At 42.7% G+C, this 25296-nt stretch overlaps 1 protein-coding gene across 1 annotated transcript in view; it reads left to right on the top strand.

The window, feature by feature from the left end:
* yjefn3 (YjeF N-terminal domain containing 3) overlaps nt 1-25296 on the top strand; it is a 132315-nt gene that overhangs the window by 100086 nt on the left and 6933 nt on the right. Inside the window, exons 2-3 of the mRNA XM_072244111.1 lie at nt 118-226; nt 20589-20699. Of these exons, the coding sequence (XP_072100212.1) occupies nt 118-226; nt 20589-20699 (220 nt within the window). The remainder of the gene's footprint in view (nt 1-117; nt 227-20588; nt 20700-25296) is intronic.

Genomic DNA, 25296 nt, shown 5'->3' with positions numbered 1-25296 from the left:
CGGTGTATGGGCTCATCCCTCTGGAATGGGTGTTGAATCCATGAATGACTCAGGATACTGCCCCTGAGCACCAGGCCTTGTGTTCTGACTACTTCCTCCTGCTTGTGTACCCTGCAGCAAAGAAGAGGCGAAGGAAATGGAGAAGGAGCTTTATGAGGAATATCGATTCGGGAAGCAGCAGCTGATTGAGATGGCGGGCTACAGCTGCGCCATGGCTATCACAAAGGTAGGCCGTGACCCTGAAACCCTCACCCCTTCCAGTCGTCCCGATCACCGCCTCCGCCCCAATCCTCACACGGGACGCTGGGTGCTCTGAGCGAGGACCTCGCCAGGCTCAGTCAGCCTGCTCATCTCTGCCACTGGCTCACCTCACAGCACCGGGAGAAGAGGCCTGCGTTGGCATGGCAACAAACTCAGATAATCTGCAGCGTTGTCACAGCTGCCGACAGATGTTGTTCAGGCATATCTGTGAACAGCCAGGTGCCTTCTAATGCTCCACTGTCTACTCTGATTTTGAAGAAAAATGGCAATTTATTGCTTCTTACATTTTATGGAATGAAATGTTAGGAACACAGATTTTATAATCTGCAGCAGTGAGTTATAAAAAAATTAACCCTTACTGTTCCATAAAGATATACTATTCACTTTTTTCAGTATCAGAATCGGATCTATTATGACGACACGTCATGAAATTTGCTGTTTTGTGGCAGCAAAAGATATTTTTAAAATTACCATGTCATTTAAATAAATAAATAATAGATAAACAAAACAAATTAATTAATGGATAGATAGAGTGAAAGATGAATAACACGGGAGCATTCTTGGGTTTGTGGACCTTTTAGAAATCTGATGGCGGAGTCACAGAGTCATAGAACACTACAGCACTGAAACAGGCCCTTTGGCCCATCTAGTCTGTGCTAAACTGTTAATCTGCCTCGACCCATCGATCTGCATCTGGACCATAACCCTCCATACCCCTTCTATCCATGTACCTATTCAAATTTCTCTTAAATGTTGAAATCAAACCCACATCCACCACTTGTGTTGGCAGCTCGTTCCACACTCTCAGCGCCCTCTGAGTGAAGAAGTTCCCCTTAAATATTTCCACTTTCGCCCTTAACCCATGCCGTTTAGTTCCAGTCCCACCCAACCTCAGTGGAAAAAGCCTATTTGAATTTATCCTTTCTATACCCCTCACAGTTTTGTATACAAGAAGGGAAGAAGCTGTTCCTAAACTGTTGAGTGTAGGTCTTCAGGCTCCTGTACCTCCTCCCTGATGGTAGTAATGAGAAAAGTTCACGTCCCGGGTGGTGAGGGTCTTAATGATGGATTATGCCTTTTGATGGTGTTTCAGTGGTGGGGAGGCTTGTGACCCTGATGGAGCATGCCCGAGTCTACAACCCTTTACAGACTCTTTCGATCCAGTGCATTGGAGACGCTACATCAGGTGGTGATGCAGCCAGTCAGAATGCTCTCCTGGGTACATCAGTAGAAATTTGCCAGAGTCTTTGGTGACATACCAAATCACCTCAAACTCCAAATGAAGTATAGCTGCTGGCATTATTTGTTGTCTGACACTGGTTTGTAATCTCGATTTATGCACCTGAATTACACTCTGCATCTAACATGGTGGGATTCAAGTATGTGTCCCTGAACTAGTGGACCAAGTATTTAATTACAAGTAACCACAGAGCAATAATATTTATGAAACCCCCTTCTACTGGGCAACTCTGGAAATGCGGCTTGTTAACTCCTCGTTAACAGCCACTTGATTCCATTGCAAGAAACTCACCTTTCTCAGGCTTCCTATGTTTAGGGTGTATATGACTCTGGTCCTGCCAAGCCCGTCAGATTGGGATGTCTCACCCAACCAAACCCCGGTTTGTATGAATGCTGTGTGATTTACTGCCCCCCGCAAGAACTAACAGATTGTACACTGCATACCGTTAATCAGTAGCGCACTTAAGAATGTTAACTTAAGCAAACCGTTAGTAAAGGAAAGAAAGAAAAACCAAAAAGGGCCCATTATACTTAAACAGTCATGTGCACGGTGGAGCTCAAATCTTGAACTTGTCTGTAACTCATGCGCTGGACCCTCGGTCTGCATGAAAGCACACACTACCTTTTGAAGGTCACTCAAAATCCACCTTGAACAAATGGGCTTTCCCATGGGAGTATTGGTCCTTCCTCCTCAAAACCATTCATCTGTACAAAGCACCTTGTGCAACGGGGTCAGCAACTTCAGGCATCTTTACTTTCTTCTCCCAGCTCCCACCAACGAACCTCTCACCCAGCATTCTCTAAAATCTTTTCCCAATTCTACCATGCTGATTGGCTGACACCATGCTCCTAAGCTGAACACCAAAGCCTCTTAAATCAGCTCAAACCCAAACAAGCTGAAAGCAGAATAGGCTACTCTTACAGAACTTCTAAAATGAAATATCTACAGCATAGCAGTAAAAATCTTAACTAGGGCATTACATTTATAACACTATTAGTTTTAATGAAATAAAAAATAGCTCCACTGATTTGAAAGTGGGTAGCACTTGCCAAAGTGATACAATTGCAATATCACTGTACAATGTGACTGTACACTGATAGTCACATGGTAGTGCTTATATTACCTATACCATACTAATAACCTATGTACATGGTGTTGATACAGTGTATTGCCAGTAAATGGTGTTGATGTGTAGATCCACCCAACAGTGAATATGGGTTTGTCATATAGCATAATAATTTAGTTACTTTATTATTCATTTTTGTGGACATCCCTGGAAGATTGGCATTGAATTGCCCTTGGGAACATAATGGTGAGCCACCTTCTTAAATCCCTGAGTCTTTCTCCTTCAGTTGGTGTTATGGAGGGAATTCTGGGATTTAGATCCCGTGCTGAAGAAGGAATGATGGATAACTTCCTTGGTAGACAATGCAGCCGGGTGGTGGGGCAGGTACTGTTGAGGAAGCAGCAAGTCTGCAGAAGGACTTAGACAGACTGGGAGAATGGGCAAAGAAGTTGCAGATGGAATGCAGTGTTCGGAAGTGAATGGTCATGTATTTTGGTTGAAGGAATAAAGGTGTAGACTACTTTCTAAATGGGGAGAAAGTTCAAAAATCGGAGGCCAAGGATCAACTTTATCCATCATATATATTTATGTATATTAGGAAATTGCTGTGGTGTATTGGTGCTACATGCAACACAAAACAACAACAAACAACTGTTATGTAGACTAAAGAATGATATAAAATTAAAGTCAGAGATACAGATATGGAATAAAATGTGCAACGAGGCTTGAGAGTCTTCGTGCAGGATTCCCTAAAGGTTAACTTGCAGGATGAGTTGGTGGAAAGAAAGGAAAATGCGATGTTAGCATTCATTTTGAGAGGACTAGAATATAAAAGCAAGGATGTAATGCTGAGACTTTATAAGGCATTGGTCAGACCTCATTTTGGAGTATTGTGAGCAGTTTTGGGCCCCTTATCTAAGAGAGGATGTGCTGACATTGGAGAGAGTCCAGAGGAGGTTCACAAGAATGATCCCAGGAACAAAAGGGTTAACACATGAAGAGTGTTTGATGTCTCTGGTCCTGTACCTGTTGGAGTTTAGATGAATGAAAGGGGGACCTCAATGAAACCTATCAAATATTGAAAGAGCTAGATAGAATGGACTTGAAGAGGATGTTTCCAATAGTGGGAGAATCTAGGACCAGTGACATCAAAGGTTATGGGGAGAAGGCTGGGAAAGGGGTGGAAAGGGATAATAAATCAGCCAGGACTGAATGGCGGAGCATACTAGAAGGGCCAAATGGTCTAATTCTGTTCCTGTATCTTTTGGTCTTATGGTCAATCCTGATAGCACCTGGTTTCGTGGAATGATAGAGCACAGATGGAGAGATTCTACCTATCAATGTATGCCTTTGAAAGATCTCCTTAAATCCTTTGATAGATAGATCCAAGTTTAATCAAGCACTTCCGAATAAATCGGCTACCCTTTTTAACTCTTTTATGACTGACTCTGGAATCTCAGAAATTTGGAAATTCTTACATCCAAATGACAAAGCGTTCTCATTTTTTTCACATGTACATCAGCACTATTCAAGAATTGACTACTTTCTTATCGACTCTCAATTAACTCCTTTTGTTACGGGTTGCGAATATGATTCTATTGCTGTTTCTGACCATGCACTGTTGAAATTATTTATTAACCTAAGGGATACCTCTACTAATTCTAGACAATGGCGATTTAATAACACTGCTTCAAGATTCAGATTTTGTTAGGTTTATTGATGAACAGATTAAGTTTTTCTTTACAACGAATTCCACGGATGATATTTCCAGTGGGACACTCTGGGATACTTTTAAAGCATATATTCGTGGACAAATTATTTCATACACTGCTGGACTAAAAAAACGAACTAATAAGGAAATGCTTAAACTGGTCGACAAGATTAAAGAAGTTGATAAATATTCTATAGCTCCTAATCAAGAACTTTATAAACAGAGAGTTGAACTTCAAATGGAACATAATCTCTTATTATCATCTTCGATTGAAAGTCAATTAATCAAGACTAAGAGTCAATTTTATATACATGGTGATAAAACTGGGAAACTTTTAGCTAATCAATTGAAATCGGCCTCGACAGATTCTTAAGATTCGTAAACAAGATGGCACTTTGACAGTTGACCATGACGAGATTAATAAATCCTTTCAAGAATTTTATACCTCCCTATATCAATCAGAATTTTCTGATGACTCCACTATAATGCATGAATTTTTTAAGAAACTGAATATTCCAAAATTATCATCTAATGAACGTTCAGATCTAGATGTACCTATTACAGTAGAGGAAATAAAGAGTGCTATTTTTTCAATGAATTCAGGTAAAGCAACTGGCCCAGATGGATTTACAGTAGAATTTTTTATATTTTTCTCAACTACACTAACTCCTTGGCTATGCAGTGTTTTTAGGGATGCAGTGTCAATAGGTAAATTACCACAATCTTTTTATCAAGCTTCTATTTCCCTAATTCTTAAAAAAGATAAGGATCCTACTGAATGTGCATCTTATAGGCCTATATCTCCGCTGAATGTCAATTCTAAGACTTTTTCTAAAATATTGGCAACGAGATTGGAGAATGTATTACCCCAAATTATTTCCGCTGATCAAACTGGATTTATTAAAAACTGTTACTCTTTTTTTTTAATATTAGGAGATTAATGAATATTGTTTATACACCTTCACCCAAAATTCCAGAATGTGTTATTTCATTGGATGCTGAGAAAGCTTTTGATAGAGTTGAATGGATATATTTATTCAATACCCTTGGGAAATTCAATTTTAGTCCGATATTCATTTCCTAGATTAAACTGATATATTTTACCCCTTTGGCCTCGGTATTTACTAACAATCAAAGATTCCCTTTCTTTCATTTATTCCGTGGTACTAGGCAGGGTTGCCCTCTTAGTCCATTATTATTTGATATTGCCTTGGAACCGCTAGCTATTGCCATTCATGACTCCCCTAATATATTTGGTATTACTCGTGGAAATGAGACTCATAAATTATCACTATATGCAGATGATCTACTATTATATATTTCTAACCCAGGAAAATATATTCCGGCAGTATTAACTTTGCTTGCTCAGTTTAGTAGCTTTTCTGGTTATAAACTGAACCTAAGTAAGAGTGAACTCTTTCCATTAAATATGCAGGTTCCTATTTATAGAAATTCTCCACTTAGAGTGATTACTGACTATTTTACTTATTTGGGAGTTAAAATTACTAAGAGACATAAGGATCTATTCAATTTCAACCTTTTACCATTAATTAATCAGGTTAAACAACTGATTACTAAATGGTCCCCTTTGTCTCTATCACTGATTGGCTGTATTAATGCTATTAAAATGATTATTTTACCCAAATTTTTATATTTATTTCAAGCGATACCGATTTTTATCCCTAAATCTTATTTTGATACTATTGACTCTAAAATTTCCTCTTACATATGGTAAAATAGAAATCCCAGATTAAGTAAAAAATACTTACACAAATCTAAGAAAGTGGGTGGTTTGGCATTGCCTATCCTAAGATTTTCTTACTGGGCAATTAATATCCGATATTTAATATTTTGGACACAAGATTGGAATATAACTCCAAGCCCATATTGGGTAAACCTTGAAGGCCATTCTGTACAAGGGTTTTCTTTAGCTTCCATTTTAGGAACTTCACTACCTTTTGCACTATCTAAATTGAATAAACAAATTTCCAACCCTATAGTTAAACATACATTGCGAATATGGTTTCAATTTCGTAAATTTTTTGGCCTGAATGAATTTATGTTATCAAGCTCTATTATATCTAATTTCTTTTTCCAACCCTCGGTAATGGACCAAGCCTTTTTGATATGGAAAACGAAAGGTATGATAGGTTTTCATGTTCTGGATAACTGCCTTATGTCTTTTGAGCAGTTATCTGAGAAATTTGATTTGCCTAGATCCCATTTTTTTAGATACCTACAAATAAGAAATTTTTTAAATACTACGTTGCCTACCTTTCCGACTTCAAATCCTTCTGGCATTTTTGATAAAATTTTAGGTTTTAATCCTTTGCAGAAGGGATTAATAGCAATAATTTATGATATAATTATGAAATTACAGCCAGATATATCTGATAAAATCAAAAATGAATGGGAAAGGGAACTTCAACTTTCCCTACCTATAGAGAAATGGGAAAAAATTTTCAATTAGTTAGTACTTCTTCTATATGTGCTAAACATACATTAATACAATTTAAAGTAGTACACAGAGCTCATATGTCCAAAGATAAACTAGCTCGTTTTTATTCCCATATAAGCCCTACTTGTGATAGATGTCACTCTGAAGTGGCTTCTTTAACTCATATGTTTTGGTCCAGTCCTCTTTTGGAAAAATATTGGAAAGATATTTTTGATATTATTTCAACAGTTCTATGCTTCGATTTAAAACCCCATCCTATTACGGCAATCTTTGGATTGCCAATGGTAGAACATAGATCTTTGTCTTCTTCAGCCTGTCGAATGGTAGCATTTGTTACTTTAATGGCGAGAAGATCTATTTTGTTGAACTGGAAGGAAACTAATCCTCCAACTACATTCCAATGGTTTTCTCAAACTATATTAAGTTTAAATTTAGAAAAAAATTAGAAGTGATATTTTTGACCCTTCAGTTAAATTTGAAGAAACTTGGAAACCTTTTATGCAACGTTTTCATATGATGTAATCTGACCTTTCTGAATCTTTTTTCTAAACTTAAGTTATATGATGAGAGGAGCGGAGTTAACGACATTACTGTACGTGTCTGATACAAGCTATTGGTCTAGCCCGGTTTTGCTTTTTTTTTGGGTTTTTTTTTCTTTTTTTCTTTTGGGTTTTTTTTGTTTATATATTTTTTTCTTTTTATTTCTTTTTTTAATGATTAATTTCATTATGAGTTTGGAAGTCTTTTATATCCATGTTACTTAAAATTCATTTTATATATGCTGATTAACATTATTTGAATCTCTTTGTACCAACTTTGTTATTGAGTTTATAATTTTGAGAACTTATAAAAAGATTTAAAAAGAAAGAAGGAAAGATCTCCAATTGGTTACAAGCATCTCATCCATCAACTATCAAATATTGTCAGAAATACTTACATCCACAACATTAGGTTTTCTCTTTAAAGGATCTGACCTTTGTTCTTAAACTTGCGATGGAATAGAAACATCACCTTTGCTCTTGTTAAGTAGCCGGAGCTATTTCCTTCAATGTTTTTCCCATTATACCAATCAAGACAATTGGCCGTCTGAACTTTAAGAAGGAATTTAACCCAAATTGTTCATCTGGTTCTTGCCTTATGTTTAATGAGCTGCAAAATATTTCAACTATGGCTCCCACTATTACAGCCTTTGTTTCTTTGATTATTATTGGATGCATTCCACCTTGTCCTATTGCCATCTGAATATTCCTATTATTTTAGTGATCATTTTATGAGTTTCTTGTCTCACTTTGCTACCTACACTGCTAAGTTGCCAACTCTGACTGTTGCCATCACCTCAGCCACCCTGAACTAGCAGGCACTGAGGTAGTCGCTGTTGCCAGTGGTAGTCACCACAGCTGCACTTGCCAGTGCCCAAGACCTCAGCCTGGCCTTGTTAAAGAGTACTGTAGTGAAGTGCTTATGCAGTTAGACCAGCAATCCAAGGCCGGGCGTAATGACCTGGAGACGTGAGCTCAAATCCCACAACAGCAGCTTGGGAATTCAATCAGATAAAAAGCTAGTCTCAATAATTCTGACCATGAAATAAACCATCAAGTTATTAGTAAGAATCCCATTTGATTCACTATTAGTGTTTTAAGAGAAAAAAAGCTGCTGCCCGGACCCATGCTGACTCCAGACCCCCTCTTCACTGCTGACTGACGTAGGTAAGCGAGCAGTTAGTTCAGGGCTAACTAGGGATGGGCAATAAATGCTGTCCATTTCCTGTGAGGTTGGTGAGTTATAATCAGAATCAAAAGTCTTGCATTCCTGTAGCACCTATCACAACTTCAGGCTGTTCCAAAGAGCTTCTCGGCTAACAAAGCAATTTGGAAGTCATCCAATTTTCACGCAGCGGGACCCCACAAGTAGAAAAATGACCAGAAAATGTACGTAAATTATGAGGATAGATTACTTACCAAGATAACGGGGAGAATTCCCTGTCCCTGCCCACATGTTACCATGGCAACTTCTGCAAGGTGGGTCTTGGTGAGTCTTGCTTGGAAGCCTGCCCCTCCCACCAGGCCTCTGAGAGTGAGCCAGAGCCTTTCGCCCATCTACTGCATAATCCTAGCCCCTGACACGGGAAAATGTGTAGGTACCAGGAAACTGATAAGATTGGAATCACAAACACGAGAAAATCTGCACACGCTGGAAATCCGAACAATACACACAAAGTGCTGGAGGAGCTCAGCAGGCCAGGCAGCATCCATGGAAAAGAGTAAATAGTTGACGTTTTGGGGTGAGACCCTTCATCAGGACTGGAAAAAAAAGATGAGAAGTCAGAGGTAGAAGTACAAGGTGGTAGGTGATAGGAGAAACCGGGAGATGGGGAGGGGTGCAGTAAAGAGCTGGGAAGAGATAAAGGGCTGGAGAAAGGGGAATCTGATAGGAGAGGATAGAGGCCACAGAAGAAAGGGAAGGGGGAGGAGCACCAGAGGACCGGAGGGAGGTGATGGACAGGTAAGGAAATAAGTGAGAGAGGGAAGTGGGAATGGGGAATGGTGAAGGTGGGGGAAAATTACAGGAAGTTTGAGAAACCGATGCTCATGCCCTCAGGATGGAGGCTACCCAGAAGGAATATAGGGTGTTGCTCCTCCAACCTGGGTGCGGCCTCATCACAGTAGTAGAAGAGGCCATAGACTGACGTGTTGGAATGGGAAGTAGAATTGAAATGGGTGGCCACTGGGAGATACTGTTTTTTCTGGTGGACAGAGTGAAGGTGCTCAGCATAGCGATCTCCCAGTCTGCATCGGGTCTGGAATCAAGCCAGATTTACACTCCCCTGAAGCTATTGTTCTGGTCAATAATATTATACCCACTGTAGCAGTGGCAGTGCCCTCAGTCACCAACCCAAAGGTGGGCACTTGAAGCCCCAAAATACATGGCTGTGAGTTTAGTGAGGATATCCAGAGAAAGGCAGGAGAAAGACCCATGGTTAATTATAACCAGTGAGATGTAACTGAGCTGGCCAGGCATTAATATAAGGGCTACTGGACCAAGAGGCGAGAAGAGAAAGATCCTGTGTCCGGGGGAAAAGAAGCTGATTCTTTTCCACTTGGGTTGTCTGAACTGGGGGAAATAGACTGGGGTGGTTGGGGTGAGGATATGGGGTGGAGGTGGAAGTGTTGAGGGGAAATGGAATTGGGGGCTTGGAGGGAAAGTGATGGGTTGGAAGAGAAGGGGTGGGGTGATTGGTTTGGGAGGGAGGTTTGTGGGAGAACATTGGCAAGTCAGAAAGAAGGGAAATGATCTGGTGCTTGAGAAGGAAGTGGAGGGCTTGTGAAAGAATGGAGTCGGGCTAGTTGGTAGTTTAGGAGAGAAGTAGCTGGGAGATAGAGGTAACACACACAAAATGCTGGAGGAACTCAGCAGGCCAGGCAGTATCTATGGAAAAGAGTACAGTCGACATTTTGGGCCTTGACCCCTCATCAGGACAGTACATTTTTTCTCCACTTCTGATAAAGAGTCTTGACCTGAAATGTCGACTGTACTCTTTTCCATAGGTGCTGCCTGGCCTGCTGAGTTCCTCCAGCATTTTGTGTGTTGTTGCTTGGATTTTCAGTATCTGCAGATTTTCTCTTGTTTGGGAGATAGGGATAATGGAATGGGGGCAATTGGGGAATAAAAGCTTTCGATAAGGTGCCTTGTAAAGGACTTATCCATAAGATAAAGATGCATAGGATTGGGGGTGATGTATTAGCATGGATAGAGGATTGGTTAACTAATAGAAAGCAGAGAGTTGGGATACATGGGTGTTACTCTGGCTAGCAATCAGTGGTGAGCAGTGTGCCACAGGGGTCGGTGCTGGGTCTGCAACTGTTCACTATGTACATTAACGATCTGGAAGAGGAGACTGAGTGTAGTGTATCTAAGTTTGCTGATGATACTAAATTGAGTGGAAAAGCAAATTATGCAGAAGATGCAGAGAGTCTGCAGAGAGATATAGATAGGTTAAGTGAATGGACAGGGGTCTGTCAGATGGAGTACGATGTTGGTAAATGCGAGGTCATCCACTTTGGAAGGGAAAATGAAAGAACAGATTATTATTTAAATGGTAAAAAATTGCAGTATGCTGCTGTGCGCAGGGACTTGGAAGTGCTTGTGCATGAATCACAAAAGGTTGATTTAGAGGTGCAGCAGGCTATCAAGGAGGCAAATGGAATATTGGCCTTCATTGCTAGAGGGATTGAATTTAAGAGCAGGGAGGTTATGCTGCAGCTGTTCAGGGTACTGGTGAGGACACACCTGGAGTTCTGGTTTCCTTACTTGAAGAAGGATATACTGGCTTTGGAGGCGGTGCAGAGGAGGTTCACCAGGTTGATCCCAGAGATGTTGGGGTTAGACTATGGGGAGAGATTGAGTCGCCTGGGACTGTACTCACTGGAATTCAAAAGAATGAGAAGAAATCTTATAGAAACATATAAAATTATGAAAGGGATAGATAAGATAGAGGCAGGAAAATTGTTTCCACTGGTAGGTGAGACTAGAATTAGGGGACATAGCCTCAAGATTCAGGGGAGTAGATTAAGGATGGAGATAAGGAGGAACTGCTTTTCCAGAGAGTGGTGAATCTGTGGAATTCTCTGCCCAATGAAGCAGTGGAGGCTACCTCAGTAAATATATTTAAGACAAGGTTGGATAGATTTTTGCATAGGAGGGGAATTAAGGGCTATGGGGAAAAGGCAGGTAGGTGGAGATGAGTCCGTGGCTAGATCAGCCATGGTCTTATTGAATGGCGGGGCAGGATCGGCGGGCCAGATGGCCTACTCCTGCTCCTATCTCTTGTGTTCTTATGTAAAAGTGATGGTATTGGCAGGAAAAAAATGGGAGCTAGAGGTGGGTTTAGGAGGAAAGGGAAGAGGCTAAAATTGCAGGAAATTTAAAGCATTCAAAATCTTATGGATGGAGAGAAAGAGCGAAGAAAGAGCGGTCCAGCATGTGGGGGAATGTCTAAAGTTTAGTACCAGCTCTCTCCACACAGATGGTGAAGGGAGTTTAAAATTCTTTTGATAAATAGCAGTTGTTTCAGGTCGATAGTGACCTTTGAGTCCATGCCTTTGATTATACTGCTAAGGTAGCCTGTTTTATGATGTTGATTAAGACATAAAGAGTACCAGACATAGCTAAAGTCTCCACTTTAAGCCAATGCCCCAAAATATGTTAATTTACATGGCAGCTCTTCTGAGAGTGAGCATTCTCTCAGGACTATATAATAGCTAACCAGACCCAACCCTGTTACTTAGTCCCAAGCAATTAAACTTGAACCAAACAGTTATAACTAATTAAGACTAAAAGGTCACAGTCCTGGTCTTCCTTAGGAATGGGATAATGCTGGGCTGAGCAGCTGAGAGTCTGTACTTCGTGGGTTGTAGGGTAGAGTTACAGTGACTAACTGACACCACCTTCACTCTTCGAACCCCTGGGTCCTTCTCTGCCTTCACCTCCTGTTGACATTCTCCAGTGTGTGCTGAGAGTTTAGCCCGTGCGTTTGTGATACATTTCCTGTAAAATAGGGAAACGTTAATGCAGATTGGGACTTGCAGGTTGCACAAAGTTGGTCATTTTCATTGTGGGCTCCTCTGTGCTCCTGATGAATGACCCCAGCGAGGACCAGGGGCCTGTATGGGACGTCCTTTATTGTGTAACTCCTGTCTGTGTGGCGGTCTGGGATACTCAGTGGAGTCCTGTGATACACCAGAGACAACACTGGCTGTAGGAACTGTACACATCGACTGATGAGGAAGACCTGTGGATTCCTTCAAGTAGCATGAAATGATAAACAGTGATTAAGATGGCTCTAAACATACACCAGGAAAGTGTAGGCCAGTGAGTCCCATATCAACAGTGGGAAAGTAGTTGGAAGGTATTTTAAGGGACCGGATATGTAAGCATTTGGATAGACATAGACTGATTAAGGATAGTCAACATGGCTTTGTGTGTGATAGGTCAGGTCTAACCAAACTTATGGAGTTTTTCGAGGACTTTACCAGGAAAGTGGATAAAGGCAAGGCAGTGGATGTTGTTGACATGGACCTTAGCAAGGCATTTGACAAGGTCCCACATGGGAGGTTGGTCAAGAAGGTTCAGTTGCTTAGCATTCAAGATGAGGTAGTAAACTGGATTAGACATTGGCTTTGTGGGAGAAGCCAGACATTGGTAGTAGACGGTTGTCTCTCTGACTGGAGGCCTGTGACTAGTGGAGAGCTGGGTCCGTTACTGGTTGTCATCTATATCAACGATCTGGATGATAATGTGGTTAACTGGATCTGCAAATTTGTGGATAACACCAAGATTGGGGGTGTAGTGGGCAGCAAGGAGGATTATCAAAGCTTGCAGTGGGATCTTGGCCAGCTGGAAAATGGGCTGAAAAATGGCAGATGGAATTTAAGGCAGACAGGTGCGAGGTTTTGCACTTAGGTAGGGCCAACCAGAGTAGGTCTTACACAGTGAACGGTACGGCACTGAGGAGTGTGGTAGTAGAAAGGGATCTGGAATACAGGTCCATAATTCATTGAAAGTGGTGTCACAAGTAGATAGGGTTGTAAAGAAAGCTTTTGGCACATCGGCCTTCATAAATCAAAGTATTGAGTACAGGAGACGGAATGTTATGTTGAAATTGTATAAGACATTGATGAGACCTAATTTGGAATATTGTGTGCAGTTTTGGTCACCTACCTACAGAAAAGATGTAAATAAGGTTGAAAGAGTACAGAGAAAATTTACAAGGGTATTTTTGGATCTGGGGGATCTGAATTACAAGGAAAGATTGAACAGGTTAGGATTTTATTCCTTAGAATGTAGAATATTGAAAGGAGATTTGATAGAGATATACAAAATTATAAGATTTATAGATTGGGTAAATGCAAGAAGGCTTTTTCTACTGAGGTTGAATGGAACTACAACTAGAGGACATGTGTTAAGGGTGAAAGGTGAACCATTTAAAGGGAACATAAGGGGAAACTTCTTCACTCAGAGGGTTGTGAGAGTGTGGAACAAACTATACATGCAAGCTTGATTTCAACATTTAAGAGAAGTTTGGATAGTTACATAGATGGTAGGGGAATGGAGGGCTATGGTCCCAGAGAAGGTGGATGGGAGGAGGCAGTTTAAATGGTTCAGCATGGACTAGATGGACTGAAGGACCTGTTTCTGTGCTGTACTTTTCTATGACTCTATAATCTAAAAAGTATATGGGAGGATTTCCATCATTAGCCAAGGCACAGAATATAAAATCAGGGAAAATATACTAATATTGTATGCAACACTGGCTAAGCCGCAGCATGAATTCTGGCCATTACATTACAGAAAAAATGAAATTAGACTGAAGTGGGTGAATTTATGAAGATGTTACCAAAATGTAAAATTTTAGCTGCAAGGATTGGGTTACCTCAGGTTCTTTTCACTGGAACAATGATTCTTTGAGCTCCTGCGTTTATTGCTCATGCGTTCAATATACACCCTGGCATTGTTGGAGGGCATGTCGTGAAAAGGACTTCCACTCTGCTTCCAACCTGTATTGTCCCTACCCTGAGAGTGTTTGAAGGGTAGGTGAGGAGGGAGCTTTACTCTGTATATAAGCCAGCCCTTGCCAGGGATCCACAATTCTTTGAAAGATCAGAGATGTTAGTTTCAGCCCATTCAACCATGTATGACACACTACAACGGCTGAGTTTCATCAATATGTTAAACTTTGGATTCATTCTGTGCCTTTCTGTTGGTTAAATGGATTATGCCCATAAGGGGCTGCCAATTTCCAGTTGGACATCTCCCATGAGGTGAATTCATAAACTATTGTTCCCCCTCTCCCAATCCCTCTCAAGATTGAGGGTTGCTGGCGTGGCATGATTTGAAGACCTGGAAGGGCCTGCTGCATGCTGTACCACTAATTAAAATAAAATCAACATCCAACATTGTTACCATATCCATCGTTAAAGAACCTGCCTTCCAGGGTCAATTGTAAAACACGGATTATAGGTGACCGCAGGTTCTTAGAAAACAATCTATATCACAATTTTCAAACATGCAAAGCCATATCTGTTCATGCTTCGAGAAATGCAAGTTGCAAAAAATATTTTTTTTTATGAATTTTCTTCTCAAAATTCCATGAGCGCATATTTTCTGTTTCTCTGATTTTTGGGTAGTGATTCTGGAAATGCAGATTTCGATTACCGAAATGGTCATAATGGAGGGATCATCTATATCCCACAGAACATTTATTGACTGTTAAATAGATCATGTCGCTTGTTATATAGTTTTATAAATAAAGATGCAAAGAAATAATTGGAGCAGTTCTGTTTTACTTTTCTAATGATCTTTCATCAAGAGACACCAAATCTAGTCTTTTGTGCTCAAGGAATGAGAACAGTGTTTGAACTCATAACCCCCTGGAGTGCAGGTTAGAGACTGCCTCTCATTGAGTTAAAGCTGAAACTGTGTCCAGTCACAAAGTGACGGCCACAAGAAAACTACAGTGTTGCAAAAATCTTCATGCATTCCAACCTCTTTCTCCTGAATCCAGCAAAAATGAAGCCTCCGCCGTCTAAAATCTGATTATTTTGGGATAAGGCCAATGAAAGGCAGTTCCCCATTACTGGAGAAATGTCTAATTTGTGTCCTATCAAATTAGCTTCAACTTTTATTAATCTGGCTATAAACTAAATGATGTCATTGATCCTTTTGAGGTTTATGAGGAGCCTTTGGCTCCCGCAGACCCAGAGGACGGGATTTGGCAGCTCAGTTCTCCCTCACACTGGTCTTTGGGCCAGAAGTACATTGGGTTCAGTTGTCTCACAGCAAATCAGCCAAATGGAATTTGTACATCATTCATTAGGAATAGTCAGGTTCATAAGAAATTGGATCAGGAGCTGCTCAATTGCCCGTCAAGTCTGCACATATTCAATGTGATCCCAGACGTTCTGTGAAAATTTTAAAAAAATGCAGATACTAATAATCTAAAATGAAGGCAGAAAATATTGGAGTTACTTAACAGGTCAGATGGCTTCTGTGGAAAGAGAAAGATTTAACATTTCTGGCCAAAGACGTTTCAGCAGAACTCAGAAAACGAGTTGATGAGTTCATCTAGTAGAGAAACTGGGAAGGCCAATGAATGGAACACAGGGAATGTCTATTGTAGGTTGAAATAATGTGGTCATTCAATGGGTAAAGTGTAGCTAAAGTTGTGAAGTCCAGGCAATGTTGTACATGCTGACCTATAGGGATGTGCCCAGCACGTAAGACTATATAAATGAAAGAAATAATGAAAAGAAGAATGAGAAACAAGAATGTCCTCAAACTAGCTTCGGGCTTTGTTATAGCAGTATGTATATTACGGTAAAGAAAGGAAATCCTTAAGTACAGAAGGCCACAGACAGAGGATGGCAAAGGTGGTGGTGAAGAGAGCTGCTCTATGTCTTGTCTGCTTTATCATCCAATCCCATTTCCTCTGGACGTCTCAAGATCTGTCAGCCCTCGCCTTAAATACTCTGAAGCCACTGAGGATCCACAGCCCCCTGGAGCAGAGAATTTCAAAAATTCACAACCATTACTAAAGGGAAATTCTTGCCTATGCCAAATGCCTTTGGTTCTGCTCTCCAGTCTGAGAAACACCCTCTTGGCATCCAGCACATCGATTACTCCCAGACTCCTGTGTTTTCTCGGGAGATGACTCGCATTCTCCAACACTACAGCGGAAAAGGACCAGTTTAACTCAGTCTCTCTTGGTGAACAATCCCTCATCCTGTGGTAAATCCAATGAACCAGTGCTGCATTGACTTCAGGAGCTAAAGTGCAGGGGAGGCCAAGAGCTTGGATTTTGTTCCTTAGAGCAGGGGAGGTGGAGAAGATGAAGAAAGTCTAGCTGAGGGTGAACTGGGCATGTGACATGCCTGGTGAAGTTTTGGCCTCTGCAGCTGAGGTGGGTCACCCCATCCTACTTACTCTCTGCCCCTTCTCACGCTGTCTTTGTGCCTTGAACTCTGTGTCACTTGTCACTCTACGCAGACTCATACTCTGCATTTCCGCCATATCTGCACCTACCTCAGCTCGCTACACACTCAACCCAACTCTGCACCTTCCATATTGTGTACAACCTACAGTTCATCAACCCTTCCATTCACTGTGAATACAAACTTACTGTGCACCAATACCCACAGCCCGCCCACACACACACACACACACACACACACACACACACACAATCTGAGGATTGTCACCTTGTCATAGTTGAGAGGCTTCTGAGTTCCCGAAATCCTGAGCTCGATGCCATTGGCAGTTTAGCTGCCGATGGGGCCACCCGTGGTGGGAATATCAAGGGGGAGGTTCTGAACAAAGAGCGACCCAGCTGAAGCTGTCAGAAGATGACAGCACATCACAGTGGCAATGAAGATCAAGAAAGGCTGCAACAGTGACGGGTCCCCAGTCATCTTGTATTCTGTGCCACTGGACCCTGGTCCCAATCTGTCAAGGTCTGTGTGGTGAGTGCCTGTGCCACTTTAAACAAAGTCATGCACAGGCGTTCTCCATTAAGGGAATAACCCCTTAGGAGAACATCACACTCCACCTGAGTGATCACACAATTATCTGAGTTCTAGTGGTCATAGACACTGAATACAAGGTCCCTCTAATCATCCTAATACCTTCCTCACTCCAAAAGGGCATTCTGCTCCGTCTAGATTTCTGATTCTGAAACACCCCAAATGCTCGCTCGGCCGCTGGTGAAATCACACAGCATAAGAAGCTTCTGAAAAAGCATCCCTGGACCCAGTGAAAACCAATATGGTGGGTATTACAGCTGACGTGAGGGTTCCTACGCCCCATACTGGGGATTAGGATGTGCAGTTAATACCTGCAAAACGGAAATGATGCTCAGATAAACATTTCCATTGGGTTCAGCTGGTAGATTGAAATGGAAGGACCTGAATTCCCATGGAACTACACCTTTTTTTTTGCAGTTTTATTTGTCCAGGTATGTACTTAACAACTGCAGCTCCAAATTCTATGCTTCCCTCTTAAGGGGTTTGTCTTTGCCTTACAATGACCTATAGGATGTCAATTTAGGAAGCATTCAGCTGGGATAATGAGTCTTTTGTTCTCTGAAGTCTGCCCTTGGAATTCATTCACCAGATTTACTGGGCATTAAACTGAGACCTCCTGCTAGACTGAGCCTTTTCTTTAAAGCTTTTACGTTAAATGGCTGTGCCATCACTACTTAGGGCTCAGCAGGTAGTCCAGGTTTTTGGGGGGGGATTTAAGTACTTGAGCCAGGGTAACAAACACTCAGTTCTGACTACAGGACAACTCTTGACTTCAGGTTGGGTTGTGTGGCAGCAGAAAGGCACGACATTCCTCAGCCAACGATTGTAGGCAGGAACAGACACAGATTCTGCATTGTAATGACATGGCAGAAGGTGTAAGATACAGAGTAAACTCCATCAATGCAGCCCTAACAAGTACTCCCAGTGCAAGGACGGTATGGGTTAGATACAGACTAAAATTCCCGCAGCACAGTCTTGTGAACCTTCCCAGTGCAGGGACAGAGTAAAGCTCCCTCAACACTGACCTATAAGCACTGCCAGTGCAGGGACAGCATATCCTAGATACAGAGTAAAACACCCTCAACACTCCCAGAGCATGGATCTGATTCAGCAAAGAGCTCCTTTTGAATAACCCACCAAATATACCTAGATATGGGGCAGGAAGAGTAAGGTGTAGAGTAAATCTCCCTCACTGAGCTGTCAAATATTCTTGCCCTGCTGACTGAAATTGTGCCTCGATTACATTTACTTTGTCAAAATATTGATAATCTCAAAAATCTCTTATCAAAGATTAAATTCCTTGGCATTACTCTAGATAAAATTCTTTGCGGTTGTGACGCTCTGTCTATAATACAGTATGTAATTGTACACACAGTTCAACTGCTGACTTAACAACTATTCCAGGCAGATTTAAGCGTGTTCCTTTATTTTTTTTTATTTGTTGCCTCAACTAGGAAACGTAAAGTGTTCATCACTTTGGTTTTTATGTACCTTTATCCCTCCTGCATCCACGACCATCTCCAGGATTGTCAGAGGCCTCCAAGAATTTGGCATTAAACTGCTACATGTATTGATGGAGGGAAGTCCTGAGAATGTTTTAAAAGATGTTTATTTCCCTGCTTATTGATGAGCTGTTGAAATGTTAGTGATGGGGAATAATGTCTGTGCCGAGGCCAGAGTGCTCAGCACAGATATCATTCTCCACCTCCAACAGCATCCGTAACACAGGGAGTAACTTGGGGAAGTGTTACGACCTGAACAAGGACATACACTCTGTGCCCACTTTATTAATTACACCTGTACACTTGCTTGTTAATGTATATCTATAATCAGCCAATCCTGTGGCTGTATCTTAATGCATAAAATCATGCGGGCATAGGTATGACATTCAGATGTTGCTCTGATCCAACATCAGACAGGGAAGAAATGTGATCTAAGTGACTTTGATCGTCGAATGATTGTCGGTGCCAGACAGGGTGGATTGAGTATCTCAAAAACTGCTGATCTCCTGGGGTTTTCACACACGGCAGTCTCTAGAGTTTACAAAGAATGGTGTGAAAAACAGCCAAAAAAAAAAATCCGGTGAGTGGCAGTTCTGTGGGTGAAAACGCCTTGTAAATGAGAGAGGTCAGAGGAGATTGGTCAGAATGGTGACAGGAAGATGACAGTAACTCAACTAACCACTTGTTACAACAATGGTGTTCAGAGAGTGCCTCTGAAGGCACAACAACGTTGAAGTGTATGGGCCACAGCAGCAGAAGACCACAAACACAAAAAATTAGGTATTGGAGGTAACTGATAAAATGGCCACTGGGTAGATCTATGCCTTACAGACAATGCTATGGAGCGACATGAGTTACTTCAGGAAAGATTGACAAGGTGTACCAAGCTCCAAGAGTTCTGTGAGCAGCCTAGATTTATTCATTCATTTTCTTTGCCAGAAGTAAGTAGGATTAATGTCATTAAGGGCTAGATCTTCTGTAATTGTCAGCGAGGCTTGACAACTTGGAGGGAACAGCTGGGAGCTTTGGAGAGGAGAGAATCTGTCAGCTTTCCTCGCTGCAGCATGACGGATAGTGATCATTTCTGTACGCCTGTTCTGTATTTTCCTCCAAACAACTATAAATGGTCAATCTTTTCTCAATAGCTGCCTTTGAAATTACACATATTTCAAAAAGAATGATCAAAATATTACCAAATGCATAAATCTCTTAGCTGCCAGATTTCTTTAAAAGGTTGACTGAATCCAAAGTGTGAACGAGCAGAAGGTAGTTGTTCTTTTCTCTACTTTAGGACCAATATCTGACAGGTGATGCTCCTCCTCATCCTCGAACACATTCTGATGGTGTCCAGTCTGGAGCTTAGCCAAGTGTTCATCAACCAAGCTAAGGCCACAGGGTGCATTGGATGGATTTCACTGCAGCCGGGCTCTTTGGAATGGTACCGTGGTCTGTGCTAAATTCCTGATGGACCAACACTCAGAGTGAGCCAAAGGTCCACCTCCAAGACAGATTATGTGTCCATTATTACAATGATGAGATCTTACTGTGCACAAAATAGCTGCCACATTACGTACATTACATCAGTGGCAACCTTTCAAAGAGTCCTCCATTGACTTGGGAGGTCCTGAGATTGAAAAAGGTACTATAGAGATTTAAGTCTCCCTTTATCTTCAGAGGATGAGACCTCCAGGAGTGATTCTGAGCTAGATAAGCTTCTAATTGCTGACATTGTGATTCAGAACCCAATGATTTTTTTTTGTATCTCTCTTCATTCAGGCTTATCCACGGGGGTCTCTCCACAGGAAGCAGCCAACCATACTGGTGATTTGTGGCCAGGAGCAGAACGGAGCTATCGGCCTGGTGTGTGCTAGGCACCTTCGCTCATTCGTAGGTATCGGGCTGGGGAGCAGCGGGAATGCGGAGCGGGGTTGCAGTGAGCTGCAATGGGGACTGAGAGAATGTGGAGCAGGGTTAATCCTGGGGACATTGGGAACAGGGTGGTTGGGCACTCGGGGGAAATGGAAAAGAATGAGATGGTGATCAGGGCAATGGGGAGGCGGGTGGGGAAGTGGGTTGCTACTGGGGAAATGGGGAGCAGGGTGCGTGGGATTGTACTGGAGAAATGGGGAAAAGGTTTGGGAAAGCAGGGAGCAGGATGGTGGGAATGGGCAGGAGTGGGTTGCTGGAATGGGATGGGGTTAGTGGTCTGAGGGAGCAGGAGCAGGGTGCAAGATGGTGAGAAAGAGGGTGAGAAATGGGCACATTTTCCAATATGGCTGTGTCCAGCTAATTTAGTCACGTCATCACTCCTTCTCTGCTCGACTGCCCACCCTTCCACCCTCCCACCCCCCGAGGGGCTGAGGTCACAATGAAAGTAGAAAGATATTTGAAATAATTTGAATCCTCTTCCTGTGATGGGATATGTGATTCATCAAAAATAAATTTACATTTCCAAAAATTTTCATCAAAACCTTTCAACCAGTAAAATGGCACTGTCAGCACGGGGTATGATCTGTTTGCACACAGGTCATATGGAGACGATCAATTTGCACACAGATCATATGGAGACTATAAGTTTGCACACAAATCATGTGGGGACGATCAATTTGTACACAAACCAGATGGAGACAATTAATTTGCACACAGCTCATATGGGGGTGATCAATTTGCAAGCTCCCTTAATCAGCCAAGCAACGAAAGCAGATCATCTGTTGTTTACTCCAGCATTTTGTGTGTGTTACAATGAATCTCCAACATCTGCAGAACCTCTTGTGTTTATTATCTGTTGTGTACTGAGGAGTCACACACGAGACAACGTTCAGGTAGTGCAGCGTTCCCTCAGTGCTGCAGTGGGAGAGTCTATCTGCACTGCATGGAGTGGATCATAAACTCCCACTGAGACCCAGCGGACACACGCAGAACCCCACAACATGAAAGCGTCTGCATAACACACACTGCAACCCATGGTCAGGAGAAGTTTATGTCACAGGTTATGTCACGTGCCTTATATTGAGGGTTCCCAACCTTTTTTATGCCATGGACCCTGGCCATTATCCGAGGGGTCTGTGAACCCCAGGTTGGGAACCCCTGCCTTCTACTAATTTGCAAAGAGAATAGCCGTAAAAGGCAGCACACCTCACTGCTGGCTGCTGGTTTCCACTGGGGCATTGCGCGGTTGTGAAAGCTGAGATTTACAAAACAGCACGAGGGAGTGGATAAGCTCCTCACCTGTCCTCCACGGGACAGTGGAGGGAGCCAAGAAGCCCTAAGCCAACCAAACCAGCCAGCTGTCTTTCCACCCACAAGTCTCAAGCAAAAACTAAGGTTCTGGACCAGATGCGGGCAAGCAGGAGAACAGGGAAGATGATGATGCTAGACCAAGAGAGAGGAAACCGACACTGCTAATGACAGTAGACAGCTGGAGTAAAAGGCCAGCTCCTCTGTTACAGATTTGGGATGTAGCAGGTGACCAGTCAGATCAGAGGGAGCTTGAGTGTCAGATGACCGGGGGCGCACCCCAATCCAATGGCACCAGACTGATGTTGTGCTTCTCACCAGCCTCAGGTACCACCACAGCTCTCAAACATTCTCACCACACAGCCAGGTATTCTTCCTGAGAAATCTGTAAACCCTCACCAGAACAAGGGTTCCCATCACAACTGCGATAAATGGGATTAGTGTAGAAATTTAACATGGGTGTGTTAGGTCAAAGGGCTCATTTCTATACTCTATGATTCTAAAGAATTATAAGATTCTCTGTCAAACAATTTGTATTTCAAACATGATATCCTGTCATATTAAAATTTAAGGCTAAAGTTTGTCAATGTCAAACTCTACTTGACAGGAAGTATTTTTGAGGACTTCCTGTGGATATTCAAAATGGCTCAACTGATTTAAATCAGGGCTCAGAAAACCCAGACACACCTGAGATCTCTCTGGGTAAATTAGCCAACCTGTCTCTTTAAGCGATATCGTTCAGCACTACAAATAACTCCCATGTGGAGGCTTTTTAGAGTGAAATGGTTTAAATAATTTATAGTTGAGCGTTTATCAGCTCCGCAGTGAGAAAGGCTTCAGAGACACCAGCCTGTGCCTACGGTGCTGAACAACAGATGTTGACCCTGGGCAGAGTTGGGATTGTGAAACCCGCCTGAGACGGTTTAATGCTCCTCACGAAGAAACACAACCTATAAACTGGATAATTCCACCTTCAGCTCATTCCTGAAAAGAGGCCACAGTTCTGCTGCTGCTGATTGCTCCAGTAGGGATGGAAACAATTTCCCAGTGGTTGGCATGGATACAAATCCATTATTAACTTGTTCCCTGCACGAGGGGTGCTGGCGAAGAGGAAGTTATTACCCTCTGTGCTCCCATATCCATGGTATGGGGCATTGACTGGTGCCCACTCTCCGACACGGACTGGGTAAAAGTGCTCCTGTAACCCCATCGGTGAGAGAACGCCATGATTATGGTGCGGCAATATGAAGATTTATTCACACAAAAGATCACTGGCCTAACAAAGTAACTGTGTCACTGAGTAGTTTGCCCCACACCCGGCCACATAACTCCACGGGAAAGACAAAAATCCAGGATTAATGTGGGAAAATTACTCAGGCAAACTCATCTCCAAACCCCTCGGGTGATTAAGACTGGTCCAGCTGTTCTTGCAGCCAAGTACCGTCTTCAAAGGCACATACCTGCTACAAGATCTGATCTCCTAGAGCTGGCCTACCTGCCTCTTCCAGGGGATGTAGCCCACACAGCACCTGGTACACTGCCCTCCAAAGGACGATCTGTGTCCAGTTCCCCTTTGCATGCAAGCCATAGAAACTTAACACTACAAAGTAATGGCAGAGATGCATGGTTTAAGAGAGTCTTGGGGACCTTTAACATCCCAACCGCTATAGCACTTACTGCTGTCTCACTGCTCCAGTGACCTGTTTCAACCCTGAGTGCAACCTACCCATATGAAATTTCAGTGCTGTCCATGTGACAACATGGTCTTCTTCCACATGCTCCAGTTTGCTGCTACATCCCAAGGATGCGCCGGTAGGTTAATTGGTCCTTGTAAATTGCCCCAGGGTATGTGGGTTGCACGAAATTGGGACAGGTGAGAGAAAATAGCTTGTAAGGAGATACATGTGCGAAGGAATGGGACTGATGGGGTGGCTCACCACGGACTGGCCTCTTGTGTCATAAGGAAATATGAGAAATGAGAAGGAGGAACTTCAGACTAACTCTGACACTGAACTACATCCTAGGGCGGGTAAGCCGAGGCTGGGAGGTTTTAAGGGCTGTCTTACAGGATGAGAGATATCTTGGAGGTTCATGGAAGAAATTCTGGAGTGCAGATCCAGGTAGTTGAAGGCACGGCTGTGGTGGAGCAGTCAAAATTGGAGAAGTGTTGGGGAACCGATCTAGGGAAGTGCTGGGAGCTGGGGAATCTGCAGGAATGGAAGTGGTTAGGGAGGCAGCAGGAAGCCTCAGCACTACATCCATGTTTTTACCTTTTGAGAGGATTAGATTAGATTCAACTTTATTGTCATTGTGCCGAGTACAGATACAAAGCCAATGAAATGCAAGTTGCATCTAACCAGAAATGCAAAGAATAGTGTTATTTACAAAATAACTGTGAATAAAAAGTAAGTGCTACAACGCACAAATATAAAAGTACTGAGACAGTACAATATGGGTGCAATACTGCTTAGCGCTGTGATGTGAGGTTCAGCAGGGTCACAGCCTCAGGGAAGAAGCTCTTCCTGTGCCTGCTGGTGCGGGAGCGGAGGCTCCTGTAGCGCCTACCGGATGGGAGGAGAGTAAAAAGTCCATGGTTAGGGTGAGATGCATCATTGATAATGCTTTTCGCCCTGCCCAGGCAGCGTTTATGGTAGACTTTCTTAATACTGGGCAATTGGGTGCTGATAATCCACTGGGCAGTTTTCACCACACGCTGGAGTGCTTTGCAGTCCGATACGGGACAATTGCCATACCACACTGAGATGCAGTTGGTGAGTATGCTCTCAATGGTATAGTGGTAAAAGTCCGTCAGTATCCTGGGACAGAGGTGAGCTTTCTTGTGCCTTTTTGATCAACACGGAAGAGTTCAGGGACCAGGTGAGATCCTTGGAAATGTGGACACCAAGGAATCCGAAGCTTGGTACACGCTTCACTACAGCTCCATTGATGTAGATGGGGATGTGAGTGTGGCTCCTAGCATGCCTGAAGTCCACAATGATCTCCTTGGTCTTTTGGGTGTTAAGGGCCAGGTTGTTGTCAGCACACCATGCAGCCAGGTGCTGGACCTCGTCCCTGTAGGCCGACTCGCCATCCCCTCTGATCAGGACAACCACTGTGGTGTTGTCTGTGAACTTGATTATGGAGTTAGAACCACGTACAGGAACGCAGTCATAGGTGAAAAGAGAGTACAGAAGAGGGTTCAGCACACAGCCTTGAGGCACGCTGGTGTTCAGGGTGAGAGTGGAAA

The sequence above is a fragment of the Mobula birostris genome, chromosome 26, assembly GCF_030028105.1.
Source record: "Mobula birostris isolate sMobBir1 chromosome 26, sMobBir1.hap1, whole genome shotgun sequence".
Classification (NCBI taxonomy): domain Eukaryota; kingdom Metazoa; phylum Chordata; class Chondrichthyes; order Myliobatiformes; family Myliobatidae; genus Mobula; species Mobula birostris.
Note: the sequence above shows the minus strand (reverse complement) of the source record. Positions and strands in the feature narration are given on the sequence as shown.